The sequence below is a fragment of the Pipra filicauda genome, unplaced genomic scaffold, assembly GCF_003945595.2.
Source record: "Pipra filicauda isolate LSUMZ 115617 unplaced genomic scaffold, ASM394559v2 scaffold211_size2331000_pilon, whole genome shotgun sequence".
Lineage (NCBI taxonomy): Eukaryota > Metazoa > Chordata > Aves > Passeriformes > Pipridae > Pipra > Pipra filicauda.
In genome coordinates, this window is record NW_024104323.1 from 579,090 (window position 1) to 594,422 (window position 15,333).

At 40.0% G+C, this 15,333-nt stretch overlaps 1 protein-coding gene across 2 annotated transcripts in view; it reads right to left on the bottom strand.

Moving 5' to 3' along the window:
• NCOR1 (nuclear receptor corepressor 1) overlaps window positions 1–15,333 on the bottom strand; it is a 60,606-nt gene that overhangs the window by 9,892 nt on the left and 35,381 nt on the right. For both annotated transcript variants that reach the window (XM_027744066.2, XM_039381036.1), the window contains exons 18-35: window positions 14,721–14,860; window positions 13,865–13,991; window positions 12,653–13,208; window positions 11,624–11,753; window positions 11,160–11,355; window positions 9,701–9,871; window positions 8,831–8,991; window positions 8,340–8,460; window positions 8,138–8,239; window positions 7,508–7,605; window positions 6,515–6,683; window positions 5,833–5,973; window positions 4,425–4,508; window positions 3,645–3,901; window positions 3,146–3,506; window positions 2,419–2,643; window positions 1,285–1,494; window positions 498–647 (exon numbers count right to left, since the gene is read on the bottom strand). In XM_027744066.2, the coding sequence (XP_027599867.1) occupies window positions 498–647; window positions 1,285–1,494; window positions 2,419–2,643; window positions 3,146–3,506; window positions 3,645–3,901; window positions 4,425–4,508; window positions 5,833–5,973; window positions 6,515–6,683; window positions 7,508–7,605; window positions 8,138–8,239; window positions 8,340–8,460; window positions 8,831–8,991; window positions 9,701–9,871; window positions 11,160–11,355; window positions 11,624–11,753; window positions 12,653–13,208; window positions 13,865–13,991; window positions 14,721–14,860 (3,399 nt within the window). The remainder of the gene's footprint in view (window positions 1–497; window positions 648–1,284; window positions 1,495–2,418; window positions 2,644–3,145; window positions 3,507–3,644; window positions 3,902–4,424; window positions 4,509–5,832; window positions 5,974–6,514; window positions 6,684–7,507; window positions 7,606–8,137; window positions 8,240–8,339; window positions 8,461–8,830; window positions 8,992–9,700; window positions 9,872–11,159; window positions 11,356–11,623; window positions 11,754–12,652; window positions 13,209–13,864; window positions 13,992–14,720; window positions 14,861–15,333) is intronic.

A 15,333-nucleotide genomic window follows, 5' to 3' on the forward strand; every position in this document is an offset into this window, starting at 1 on the left:
ACATGAGTGAAGCGTAATTTGATGTTAACACTTGCCAACATATTCTGCCATCCACCTACAGCAAAATTTCCCACATACATTTTCATTCCGCTCAAGACCATCCCTTATCTAGGAAGACAAAAGCTTAACATACAGCAACAGTGGAAGGCTCAACAGATATTTACTGAAGTAGTTTCTCTACTGTTAGAAACTAGACAGCTTTTAAACCCAAATTCCATCCTTCAACACATGTAAAATGAGGTTAATGAAATCATATTCAAATTATTATAAATAAGGACCTGACAGAACGAGGCAAATTCTGAATTTGACAGCACTCCTACTGTAACTATACAGAATATCACCAAAAAAACCTTTGCTATCCAAGTGAAAAGTGCATGCAAAAAGCATTGCCTGAGAAAACATCAAAACATGGCCATTGATGAAAGCTGAATAAAGGTGGTCAATTATCTCAGCACGTCAGACAATGAGAGAAATCACCAAACCATGAGGGCTCTTACCTGGTGACAGAGAAGCAGGATTGTAAGGCCTGGGGGGGAAGGTAAGCTGGGTGCCAGGGATATATGTGATTCTCTCCATGGGTGGGGTGCTTGTTCCTCCAGGATGAGGCACTAAGATAGTGGGAGCCATATTGTTCAGGTCAATAATTCCTGTTAGGAGGTGACACACGTAAGAATGGCTGCTCAAGGACAGACCAATGGTCTACACATTTTATGTTCTGTTCATTGGTAACAGTCAACAATGAATATTAGTGAAAAAATATAAGAATAAGGCAATTGTAGAACTATATTCCAGCTGGTTATAATCTCTTAGATCTGGCAATCAGCAATTTAGGAACATACTAAGTCAGAATTTGCATTTGTAGTACTCCCTTTAATTGCCCTTCAAGAAAATGTGCTTCACCTCTACTCAATAATTCCATATTTTACCAATTTGGGGTATTATCCAAAAATAAAACAATCAGCATCGTTTTCACAAACATTACCCTTTAGGCTGTTGCTTTTGTTTTCTTTTTGAAGTTCTCATTTTGATATAATTCTCTTTTCTGAAGTCTGAAGATGAGCTAAATATGCTTCTGATCACTGGATCTTGAACACTCTCAGTCTTACAGCCTTCCCCTTAACAACAGTGATTACAGACATAGTTTTCCTTTCTATCCACAAAAGGCAGTTTGCAAGTGAGTTGTCACACATGTAACACATCTGCACTTCTGTGTGTGCACTCAACCCCCCGCAGAGCACATCCCAAACACCTTTGAAAGGACATTACAGCAAAAGACAGGCCCACCTCTCGCTCCTGCATAGGGCAGGGCTAAAGTTTGCTCTCTGGGAGACAAGCCCCTGGTGACGTCGGGCCGCAGGTTGACCTGCATCTGCTGGGAGGTGATGTAGTCGTTGAGGATGGTCTGCCGCGTGTTCTCCATCGCGTACAGCTGGTACTGGCTCGGGTAGCCCGGGGTGGGCGAGAGCTGCCTTTGGAACAGGTAAGCAGCAGCAGCTGGGGGTGACAGAGGGGAGGAGAGAAGATTTAGGAAGCAGTATCACAGAATAGTCTGAGTTAGAAGGGACCCACAAGGATTGAGTCCAACTCCTAAGTGAAGGGACTGTACAGGGGACTGACCTGTGACCTTGGCGTTATTAGCACCAAGCCCTAACAAACTGACCTCATCTCATATGATTCTCTATCAAATGAAACTTTCAGGTGTTTATAAAGCTTCAATGAGAAGTGCTGTCAAGTCTCTCTAGCCAGTGCCAAGTAAATTAAAACAGTATTTTAATACTGATCTTTTAGTGAATTTATGCACAGACAGAAAATGCTAAATAATCCAGATTGGAGAGATGCATTAGAGAAGAGATTTTATTAAAAACATAAATCCTGACATTCTGAAGATATAAAGGGCTGAAATACCTAAAGAAGGTTAAAATACCTCACAGAAGTAGACTGATGGACAGGTTAAAAGGAAGTCTATTGTATTTAACATCAGCAGGGATAACGTGATAATTCAATTCCTCTGTGAGAATGAATCAGAGCCATGAACAGAGAACTTACACAGAATACAAGTCTATATATAATTATATAGAATTCTACTATAATTCTATATAATTCTGTTCTCTATTTCTGTAGCCTCTTCCATATGCTTCTTTGCATAGCTTTCCTGAGAGCTTTTAATATATTTCACAAGTACTTATCTAAAAATAATGTCTGAACTTTTTAACAACACAGAAGCAAGTTGGCAGCTCTGAAAGGAAGTTACAATATTATTCAATACTATTTTACTAAGTTTCCTGGTTAGATACCAAACCACAACAATATATATTTATAACCTTAGAAATGGTATCTGGCCATTGATAATTGCCTTTTAAAGGCATCAAAGCTCACAATATTTCTAAAACTAAAAAATCCCAACACAAATGAACTTACCAGGATCCAGAGCCCTGTGAAATGGCATAGCAGGATCTAAATGAGGAGGGAGGTGACCCCTATAGACTTCAGGAGTTGCTCCTCTGTGATGAGGGTCAAAAGGACTGTGAGCCACTACAGGATCAACCCCTGGGACTGGAGATTTTGCTGGCACACTCTCCCTCTGTGTTGGAGTGAGTGTGTTCTTCCTTTCGTGATTTGCTGGCTTCCCAGAAGATATTCCAGCTAAAAGCAGTGAAAAATTCAAATTATTAAAATGTCTATTTTTCCACTGAAAATTCAGTTGTAAGTGTACACTGGTTCCCAAGGAACATTCTCGAGTACCCTGCAATCTGCTACAATAAAGCACAGAGAATATTTTATATCACAAAATATTTCTGGTGAAAAAACTATGTTATAAAACTCAGATTGCTTACACTTGATCATATTATCTTCATCATGTAGACACCTCTGTAATTCAGGAACAGCTTCTGCTCTTAAAACATTACCCTTGCAGGTAACACTTTCACAGTGATGCATAATCAAATGAAAATTGAGAGTGAATTGCCTTCCCACTTCTGCATTACAGTAAGGTAGATTTTAATTTTATTTTAATTAACAGCTTTAATTAACACCTTACAAATTGAGAGAAGCCATCAGAATAAAAGAAGGAAGAACAGACCTCATAAAGCAGCTTAAAATTAAAATAATAAAACTTTTTGTCTTACTCCGGATAGGAAAAACATACCCTCACTAACTCTATTCATCATAGGTGAACTCCTGGACATCGGACTCTGATAGTTCACAGGTGTCCTCCGAGCATTTGTATCATCATAAATCCCAGGGCTCAGCTGTGATTTGGGAGTTTCATGAAGAGTTGACCTGAGGACAGAGGGACCAGAGCTGACGACCGACGTGTGCCGGGAGCGGACGGCGTCCCCGCTCTTCACATCTTCGTATTTTCCTCGCTCCACCACCTTCACGTTCTCTGGCACCATTTCCAGTTGGGGCATTCCACGGGGGAGCTTGCTTGGTCCAGTGATTAAGGATTTTACATTGTGTTTGATGGCAGACTGGCCAGAGTTGCTTTCATATTTTATGGGTGTGCCCTGGAGAGAGGAGAAAAAGGTCAGGTAAAGTTATCCTGTCAGTGTTTCACTTGTGCTAAAAAACCCACATGGCTGGAGCCGACTCACGACGGAGTCTGTGAGTAACTGCACGAGTCCACCAGTGCTTTTTGGACTTACCTGAGATATGGAGCCTTCTATGATTGGCCTGGTCGTCTGCACCATTTCAGGAGTCTTGCGACTCTCTTGGCTTAATAGGTCCTGTCTTGGGATTTCATGGATGGAACGACCCATTTCTTTTATAGTGGTGACCCCATCATATGGTTTCCCCTTAGTAATGGCTCCTTCAAATGTCCTTATGGGAGGTGACTCTCTCTTTATCTGTTTAGGGTACTTCAAACCTTCTTCAAAACTTTCAGCTGTTGCTCTTGGTGTGCCTTTTATAGAAAGAAAGGGTCACATTAATGGTGTTAACAGCTACTAAGTCTCTTTTTTCACAAGCAGAGTAACTAACTACATGTCATAAAACTGGAATTTTGGTTTGCTATAGTCTGTGACAATATACCCTGAAGAGTAAAGAAATCACCACAAAAATAATACTGAGCAAACATTCAATATATTACTGAAAGCACCCCAAATTATTTCAGATGCTGAAATAAAAGAAATAGCATACATCTTCAGAGGTCTAGGGAACTGTTAGTGTTCATTTGAAAAAGTGCCAATTACCAAGGATTCACATTAAAAAGGTCTATTTTCAAAAAAGGAATGAAAAGCTATATTTACACACTAGTTTTGAACACATAATAACAGAAAGCTGCTGATTTATACTCTGATAACGTGTTTCATAAAATAATCTTGACCTTTAACACAGCTACCACTGGTAGTAACAGTTTTAAGGTTCAGAAATCCAGATTTTTGAGGATGTAATTAACGTTTGCTTCTGAACTTGCAACACCTTACCTTGCATTATAGAGCCAGACAACACCGTTCGCTCCTTTAGTTCAGCGTGTGGGCTCCCCCGAGGCAGTGCACGGCATATTAAACCTAAAATTAAAAGGAACATCATTTAGAGAATTAAAAAAGTGTTAAAAAACCCACTCCAAACCAACAAAACCCCTCCTTCTCACACCTTAGAGATTGTATCTCTATCAGGGCAGTGCCCAGAGGGCCAAGCCTCAGTATGTCAGGCATTGTAGCAACATGTTATAAACACCTCCTGCCCCCAAAAAATAAATCTTTCACTTCAAGTATTTGTGCTATTGCATTGTTGCAAGTTTTAACATATTTAGAAAACACAAAGTGTTTTTTAGAATTAAGCTTAACCTTTGTTCCAAAAGCAGTCACTGCTTTCCTTACACTCCGCTTTCTGTGCCGAGAAAGAAAGGGGTTCATGATGGGAAGTGGAACAATAAGAAAAGAAAAACCCAAATATAGCTCAGCAGCCTCCAAATTAATCAAAGTTCATATTAAATCATCTGTGAGGAGTTGAATTTACTGTTCCTACAGTAAGAATCCAAACCAAACCCTCAAAATCTCATAATTTTACACAGTTTGAGGACAGAAAATGTGTCAATGATGAGATACAGCACAAAAGTATCAGAGCAGCTTCTCATGTGCCAGAAAAGCCTGAAAATGAGCCAAATGCATCTGCAACTTAAAGGCCACAGTGAATTTCTGTATACAGTCTACAAACCTCTTATTCATATTGTTCTATCTGACGAACATTTAAACAAAACAGCCTTTAAGGCTATCCAAAGATGGGACAAAATGCACTTAAAGAGTGAGACTCCATGGTTGAGGCATGAAACATTTTCCTGCATTTGTATTTTTACAAAACGATCAGAAAAGTTATATAATGGCCTGACTTGAACTCTGCAGGCTTTGTTTGATCACAGTTTATTAAAACACAGTGGTAGTAGGGATGCCCTGGAGCAGGACAGGGCAGCTGTGCAAGTCAAAGAGGTTTATTGCAGGAATGCAAAAGGTCAGGCCAGTGTGATACCGAGTGACTCTGCCAATATTCAACTAAGGGGTGTGTCACGGAGTCTGTGCTGGTGTGACCCAGAGTTTGAGCTCTGTGTGACCCAGTGGGACTGTGGAGAGTCAGTCACATGTGCTGAGAGGAGGAAGTGCCACCTGGACCTCCAGTTGTGGTAACACACCAGTAAAATAAAAAGGAAAACTATTACCTGCTTCAGTCCTGTTCCCAGCACACTTTAATTGCAGCGTTGCTGCGTGGATTTGGTTAGTAGTGTAAGATTTAAATCTAACTTCTCTTTTATCTGCTCAGTAGGATAATCTAAATACTCTTACATAATGCAAAAGGTTTGGATAAAAGATAAAACACCTTGGAAGTAGCTGTTTTTACCTTCCAGCGGCGCAGACACCGGAGACTCCCGCAGTGACATCCCTTGTTTTATATTTCCTTCCATGGTATCATAAGTTCTCTTTAAACCAATTTCATGAGCAGTTCTTGGACTCCTTGTTCCTTCACGTACATTTTTAATAGCTGGCAAAATGTACAAGAGTGTGGTTAGGAAATTGTGGACAATAAAAGAAAGGACACATGAATATTACATTAATGAGACCACAGGTCATGAATACTTTAACAACACAACTTCAATATAATACTGTAACATTAAATCTCAGTCTTGAAAAGATCCCTTACAGTTTGTCAAAAAATATATTTGTTTGGTTACTGATTTATCAGTATTTCCACTGAAGTTGAAAGTTAAATGTTACATTTATTTTTATTTTAATACAGGCAATTTTAAACTCGGTTGTTTAACCTTTCACAAAAAAATATTCCATGACAAACTGGAAATAAATGGCAAAGAAATTAAATAATTTAACTATATTTTAAACACAGAGTGCAGAAGATTCCTCAGAACACAGGCACAGTTTCTGGGTCACTAATTCTCAAAACCAGCACCCCAGTGACTGAGGTTCACACCAACCCACTTGGAAGCAGAAACACTTCAGATATGGATTATCAAAGCAGAACCTGCTGCAGCCTTGACTTTGATCAGGTACAGGATACAAATACTCACCATCATAAGATAAAATATGCCCGCTTTTGCCTTCATAAATAACGTGGCCTTTGGCTGAAGCCTCCTCTCTGCACTTCTCTGGGCTGGTGTCCTCTGTGGCCAGGCGGGTGATGGTTCCCTTCAGTAACGCGTCGGCTGCGATGCCAGACTGGGACAGAGCTGGGGTACCCTGTGTGCAAACCCAGCAAATGGGACTCAGAACATGGTGTTTATTTAAGAAAACAGGGAGCAGTGAAGGGAAAAAAAAAACCCAAAACCAAACAAACAAATTTTAGATCTATAAAACCAACTATTATCAAGCAGTATGGCTTAAACTTCTGCTTCTATTATTACCTACATATGAGTAAGATTATTTGTAAGCAATTTGCTACCCTCTTACAAAATACAGAAAGAAGAATAAGAAGGACAATATTACCAAAGTATTTCACAACCTAGAACATTTACCCTATAAATACCATTTGGGGGGTAGATCACATATATCACATTCTTAATGGTGCCATTAGGTTTTATTTCTGTCCAAAGAAATGAAACCTCTCTTTCTCAGAGCAGAACTGATACTATTATCTCTGTAAGTAAGGACCCCAAACCAACCAAAACAGTAGCATTTAAAAAATGATGAGACAAAAGGCTTGAATTTACCTTTTTGGCTTTAAATAGCATCTGCACAGGACTGGCTATAGTTGATTTTAATATCTGAACTCAGGTGTGATGCTATTTTCATGAAAGGTGCTAATGAGTCTTCAGTTAGATTTACCAAAGGCTCTGGTGTTTGTATTTAAAAAGTTTAAAGACTCATATATATGAAGATGAAATCATGGTAATGCTGACTTCAGCAATAGTGGGATTTGAACATCTGATGGTATTAAAGTCCTTTTTTCAAGGCAGTTCCTACTCTGTGATACCAATTTACTTTTTCAGACATGCAAACACATTCACGGTGATAGTTTAAAGATGCTGTTTTTGCTACAGCCTTCTCAGCAAAGGGAAAAATACCTGAGTTATGGAGCCTCTCAAAGAAGGAATGGTCTCAACAGAAACTTTATTGGTTGGAGTTCCTCTCGTTATACTTCCCTCCTGAATCGTTGTGGTACCTGATTTGAAATAATAAGATATCCTGATAAATAAGAGGAAAAAAAAAGGCCACTCGACTTGAAATAATTAAAAACTCTAGTGAGAAACTGTTAGTTTACACTAAAATATAGGGGAAATTTCAGCTTAAGAACATGCATTTGAGGCAGATAGGCTATTTCCTCTTAGCATAGTCCTTTACAGTATTAATTCAGGTAATTTTACAGGATTAATTAATGCTATTTAGTTTCTGTTCTTTTGATGTATTTGGATGTTTCACGTGTATTACTCTGCATATGCTCTAGTGAACAACTTACTTTTGAAACTGGTATGTCTTGAAACAAATATTTTTAAGCGAGCCATGCAGAGGAGGAGCCAGCTACAAATATACACGGCCTTGGAAAACTGGGAACAGATTAATCCTATAATTTTATGATACTTATATAATCATAGAATACTTTAAAATAACACTTCAGCAGTCTGAGCTCTAGAAGTTAATTCTCTTGGTTCTCTCAGGCTCTGACAGAGTTTCCTAATCTGTGTGACTTTCTTTACCTCGCACCACACTTTCATGCTGGGCCCGGACCAGGAGCCCCTCAGGTTGGGAATTCTGGCTTCTGGGAGAGAATTCTTCTTGTTTAATGTAGGGCAGGGAAGCTATTCAGGAGAATAAAAAGTAAAAGGTTGGGTTTTTTTATTTTCCTTTAATTATGAGTCATTAAACAGTCTCTATAAAACACATGTCTGTTTTTCTTACCAGATTTGGCCGAGTCCTGCTGCCTTGGCAGCCCAAGAGATATAGAACCCACTGATGGCTTGGCAGTTTCTTGGGCGTAGGAAGCCTGACTGTGGGACGTTAAGTAAGTGCCAGGTGTTCCCTGGAACAACAAATATATGTTAATTCTTGTTTCTGGAATGAAGATTCACATCTCTATTTAGAGAATGCTAAGACTACTACGATCCTGTCTTGAAATGTTACAGCACCCCACTGCAAAGTCTCAAAGCACCAGGAGTGCAGTGTCACTGGTCACCTAAACTGGACATCCCTGACCATGCCCCTAAATATAAATAACTGTAACATGTTCTATTTTCTAAGGCATGTGTAATTCCTGGACTTTTAATAATGGAATGTATAGGTAGGTCTTAAGGGTTAATGCTGTGAATCCATAACAGAGCACAAGAAGTTAAAGGTTGGAGAAAGAGCAAAAAATTGATGTAAGACAGATCTTCAAATAATAATTCTCTTACTTGTGAGATTGAGCCTCCCATGATGAAGGAAGGTTTTTCTGATGGCACACTTGTTTTGGAGGATGGAATGAGGGGTGGTGGAGGTCTGGTGGGTCTGGTTGTGGGAAGGCGGACTCCTTCAGGGATGTTGGTTATCACCTGGTGAGGTGCTGGCTGGAGAACTTGGGGGGGAAAAGTGTACATTAAATATTACAGTGTATTTATGCTCTATGAGCTGTCAGAGAGGCAAGAAAAACAGGAACAGCACAGATCATCTGACAATTTCTATGGGGAATTGCCTCACAATACCTAAAAGCTGTATTTACACTCTGAAATCCATTATGTCCAAGTTTTTTGTTGTTTTCCCATTTTTAAAGAAAGCTCTTATTCTCTAAATGGAAGGCACCTGAGTCACGTATAATCTAAGCTTCTCTCATTTGGTCATGACATTATACTTTGAAGGGAAAAGCAATAATCCAAGTTTCAGAATTAAGATTTGTCAGTTATTTCACTGTTTCATAAAACATTCAGACTATAATATAGAGCAATTACAGTCAGACACTAATGCCAAGGATATCAGCAGCTTTCCCTTTTCCTCAACTTCACAAGAAAGGCCATCCAGGAATATGACAGTATTTGTATTAAGATGAAAAACCCTTGATGACTTTGCCCTATGCTGTTCTAACACTTTTCAGATCATCCTTTAATAAAATACATGTCACGCAGCTCATGCAGCAATAAAGAACAAAAAAACCTCATTGGAGCTAAAAAAATACCGAGCCCCTATTTACATGCACAGAAAACAATGAGTTTGGAGAACAATTTGATCCTACATCAAGTCCAGCTTCCAAAGGAGGTTGCTGCTTTGCTCTGCTATGTGACAATCTTTACCTGGTGGGACACTGTAACGGGCTGTGTTCAGCTCAGGCTGGGGAGAGGCTTTGTTGACTTCTCTTGGAGACAACCTGTAGGGTGATGCCGACCTCGTTGCTGTATTTTGCACTTGTGCTTCCTGCTCTATTCGCTTGACCTCAGCATAAGGCATGTAGGCCACTGGTTTTCCTGTGGAGGTTGAAGTTATAGGAGAGAAGAAACCTTTTGTTAGAAACTGGGAGTCAAAAGGTCAAATTTACAGCAGTTTTAACACAGGGCCTACTCCAGTGCCAGAGACACTCATCAGGTACAAATGTTTCAATTAAAAAGTAGCATTAAACTTAATTTAATGTGTTCTTCTGTCTGTACTTCTATATCCAAAGCTTTGCAAAGCTTTCTCATACTTTCTATATGTGAAAAACAGTAAGTGAAAACTCTACTATTGAAAAAGACTTCATTTAAAGAAGATTCCTTTCCAAATCCTGTGTATCAACCAGGTTTACGTGCAAGTTAAGCCAGACTTATATGCCAGTCCCACCAGACAGAACTCCTCCTTTCTTTGTTTGCTTGCCCAGAGAAATTTGAAATCAAATTTCAAATACCAATATTGCCCATAAAGGGAAAAAAACATTTCTTTTTGAATGTAGGAAATTAAAAATCCTCTACCAGAACTACAGAAATTTCTTCTATTTGGCAATGGACAATTGAAGAATTCAAAATAACGAGCCAGAACAAGTCTGCTGCAGCTGTAAAGTCACATCTTTAACCTCCATAGTCAAAGAAAGGTGGCACTAATCACTCCATAACAGCCTTCTAAAGGATCTTGACTATTTTAATCATGGCAAAGCCCTGTGTAGGTTGTCATAAGCCAATTCAACTTCTTCCCAGAACTTTCCCACACTTCATAACACTCTCCTGCCAATGCCAAGAGTTATTCATGCAGTAAATGATACTTCTGAGCAACTCCAGACTTTCCACCTAAAGAAACACCTTCCAAAACCCACAATCTTACCCTCCTCTCCACAAATCTACAAGCTCCCTTCTCACTATTTAAACAGGCAAAAAAAAAAAAGGGTTATCTTTCTTTCATTTTACTTTGGTAAAAGTAATTAAGGTGAAGCATTTTCATAACATAATTTAAAATCGTTATGTATTTAAATACAGAATATTTGAGTTTCAAAGAGCACAATGGTTTAAGTTAATTATATTGTGTGGGCAACAGCAACAACACGTGAGAATATAAAATCTAAAAATGCAGAATTATGCAACTGTGACATCTCTAACACTGTAACACTCAGCACATGAATCTTACTCAGTTTATTTCCCTGTGACATTGTACAGGTTCCTTCAACCAAGAGCCACCAGAAAGGAACAGTTAATTATCAGTCCACTAAACTTTCATTCTCCCGTGAGGCACCAGGGTAACACATGTACATAAAACACAGGGTTATCCCAGGACAGCTGTGAGAACACCCACCTTCCCACTCAACACTAGGGCTCTTGGAAGGGCCACAGGGGCTCACAGCGCTCCGATATTCCAGATCCAGCTGCTCCTGGCGCTGGCGCTGCTCCTCCAGCAGCGCTGACTCGTGCATGGCTTTGATGTGCCGCTGGTACAGAGCATAACCACTCACTGGGGTGCCAACGGGGACAGGGCAGGGGCTGCAGGAGACCTGCAGGGATGGGAAGGTGTTAACATCAGGTACATCAACACAGGAGCCACTGTGGAGCTCAATTCCCCCACTGCAGCAGCTGCAGTCTGAGTGTTTCAAACAGCCCACCCCTGTTTTTAAGCTATTCCTTTCATATTCGGTTGTACTTAACCTAATTTACCCTCAACATTATGATAATAAAGCAAATGATATATTTCTTCATTTGTTTCATGGGTTTTTTGGGGTTTTTTTTTTGCTTCAGTTTTAGGGACAACAAACACTCCCATACCATGGGTGGGATGACGGCAGCTCGGTGGTGAAGCTGTTGCAGGTCCATCTGCCCTTGTTTTATTGTGGATGATACCAGTATTGAGCCAGTGGGATTTAACAGTGAGGGCTTTGACTCTCTGCTGAAGATACTGGAGAAAGGGATAGACAGGAAAAATATCACCAAAAGGACCAAGGTTAAACACATTAAAAAAATTTCAGGCACAGCTCTCAACTTCAAAAAACCAACATATTTAACGTGCTGGATAAAGAGCTGAAAAAAATCAGATTGTTGTGTTTTGTCTCATAGCACATCTGTTAGAATAGGCAACAGATGTGGCTGTATTTTCATAATACACAGAAATACCAAAATAAGTGTTAGAATCTCCCTAATCAGCAATTTATGTATGCAGTACTACAACAATGCAACCTTTTTTATAAAGAATGCTTTGGAAAATCACCACGGTTAGGAACCTCTAGATATATTTAGTCCACAGAAAATAAAGCAGTCTATGGCACTCTACAACAGAATAATTTCACATGGAGGGCTAAGACATTTGTGGAAAGATGATGTCTGAAGAGGCAAGAGAGCGCAGAAAACCTGCACTCTTCCAAAGACCACATGCACTACATGACACTGGATACTTTTGACATTTAACATCTCTCCCTAGTACTGGGTGTATATTAAGACCAGTAAGAGGGAGGGGGCATTGGCTCCAAAGCTGCACTGGGGATACACAGGAACTGCACCAACAGAATATTGAGAAGACTTCAAATATCCTTCGTGGTGACAGCCATTCCCAAAAGATAAATGGCTCCAAAACTCTGTCACCACAGACTTTTGCCTTACCTGCCTTAGCAGACCCTTCTTTCACCTTTTCATTAAAATTTTAAATCAATATTTCCCTCTGCTGCACTTCCAGCAAAGACCCCTTAGAAATTCTTTCCCTTTCTCTACTGATGACAGTTTTTGGATCACTATCAAGTAAAACCACTTTTTAAACAATTTCTTAAAGATGTCAGTATTTGAACAGTAAACAGTTGAACTCACCCCTGTCTGTCGGGTTCTCCATCAACCTCCTCATCAGCACTACAGGTGGCACTCGAATCGTTGTCAGAGTGGGATTCTTGCCTTGCTGTGTTAACTTGCTGTGACAGACTGTAATCCATCTCCTCCGGTTCGGACTTTTCCTTGGGTTTCTCCATCTCTCTCTCTTTGGTATCACTCTCTATTTTCACTTGAATGTTCTCTGGTAGCCTCATTTCAGTCTCTACAGGTTCTACTTTGGTATGGACAGGAAGAGTAATCACAGGCTTGGCTTCAGCTGCGTGGCTTCTACTGTCAACCTCCATGGGCTCTTCTGCCTCATTGTTTATTTCTTCCTTAACCTGTGGCTCAGGGTTCTGAGTTTCAGCTGTTGATACACTTTGGGCTGTTAAGGAGGGAGATGTGCTGGCTGCAGGTTTAATGGCAGATTCTTGCTCTGCTGGGGCCTCAGTGGTTACCTTTGGAGCAGCACCTTCAGATGGAGCTTCTTCACTTGGTTTAGCAGGTTCTGCTGGAGTTGGAGATGGAGCACTTTCTGTATCAGAACTATTTTCAGCACCTGGGGAAAAAATGTTTTGGCATAAAGATCCAAGGCCAATGAGATCTAACAAACTGGGTGCAATAAGGATCCATCAATTTTAACCTACCCATCTGCAAAACAATTCATTTTGACTTCTTAAAGAAATGGACAATTCGCTGAGTTACACCCACTGCAACTAAAAAATACCAACAACTGAAAACCCAAATCCCCAACACTTAGTCATATTCTCTCATTCCTTGTTTACGAATTCTATTGCCTATTGCTCTACAAAAGATCAGCCAAGACTGACTGATGTTGAGTGCCTATAATTATTAGCAGTTGCAGCCAAAAAATATCTATAAAAAAACCACAACAAAAAACCACCCCTTGAATTTGCTTGTCTGATGCTTTACTATCAGTTACCAAAGGTTACACACGTTTGATTGACCTTGTTTCAACACTCTAGATGACAGCATAATCAAAGCATCTCAAAACAATAAAGAGTAAAATGTTTAGGCTGCTCAATGCTAAGAATGCTTTTTCCCCCTGAGTGAGTTCCAGTTGCTGAAATCCAACCGAAAGGCAACATTTGAACAGCAAATCATGAAGTGGAACCCAGAGTTCTGAGCATATAACGGGCACAAAGTTTAGGTTCCTTTCTGTGCACACACAAGTTTCCTTCCCAGAAAAGTTACCTTCACTGTCTTCTGGGTTCTCTTCTTCATTAGATGCTTCAATATCTTCATCCTCCTGAGCTGACACAGTGGAAGCCACACTCTCGCACTGTGACACATCTCGCTCCTCACGGGGCCTTCGCGAAGACTGAGCAAGACACAGCATTGACAAGGTACTGAGAATTTGCCAGTGTTACTGCCTTTTACAGGCATTCTCATCTACCAGTCTGAGGTTGCAACGAAAGACAGAGAATCTCTATTTAGCACAGTCATTCACAAGGGGAAACTCTTTCAACTTCAGGCCAGCTTTTGCTGCTCCTGATCAAAAACAAGTTTGGGAAGAAATCACTGTCCCATGGTATGTCTGGGGGACAACAGAACTGCTGCAGCAGACACTGATGCTCTTCAGTAAGAGAAGAACAGGATAACACTGCAGTTTAGAGGACTCCAACACACAGGATTCTACTTCAGATGCCCCAAAACTTTCAGTTTCTGGACTTCTACCAACTCTCCTGCTCTGTTTTGTAAGGTCAGTGATTACTGTGTGTCAAGGAACTGTTCTGCAGCAATGACCTGAACATCTACAGCTGCTGATGTACTCATGAGGAATGTGGATTTCAGGGTACCAAAGAACTCTTCAGGCTTGACTGTTTTATCTGACAGAAAACTTTCTATTGCATTTTAAAGCAAGAAGTGATGAGTATCACAGGTCAGTGAGCACCAGCTGCCCTTTCTAGGAGATTTATGTCACAACACAAAAACAAGTAGAAAAGGAAACAAGTGGCGACTGCAGAACAGTGTTAGTGAAGTGTGATGAAAGACTTCAGAAAGGTGCCAAGTTTTCCCCTGCAAAGCATTCAATGCCCACTGCACTCACCTTCTGTTTGTGCTGTTGGAGGAGGCTGTCCAGGTTGTGTCTCCTTTTATAGTTGAAGTAGAAGTTCTTACACTGAGCTTCGCTCTTTGTCCCAACCATTTTGGCAATTGCTGCCCAGTTTCGCCCATGTTCCACTAGACCTGTTCAAATATACAAGAACCAACAGTTACTATGATAAATAACTCAGCTATCCAAACCCAAATCAATGGAACAACAATGCCTGTGGGGAGGTAAGATAAAGAACTGCTGTCCTTAAGAGAACAACACTGTGATAATGTATTTGATAAGGACTTATGGGGTGAAGAAAAGCTGTGTCAACCTGAATGTCTGCTTAAGAAGCCTTCAGCTTAACTGTTTGCTGTTGCCAACATGTGACACTTCTGCAAAAATTCTGATTTTATGCATAAAATTCACAGGTAACAGTGTCTGCTAAACGAATAGTCAAGTTTTAAACTACATTATAGCTTTCCTGTTAAAAGAATGTCTTTTACAAAAATTTCTTTTGCATCTTACAAACATGTTACCTTGAAAATTGTCATATGACAAACACCTTCACATCTGTTCCAAAATCTTCTGTGGACCAAGTACAATATCAGACAGTTCTAAGTAGCCC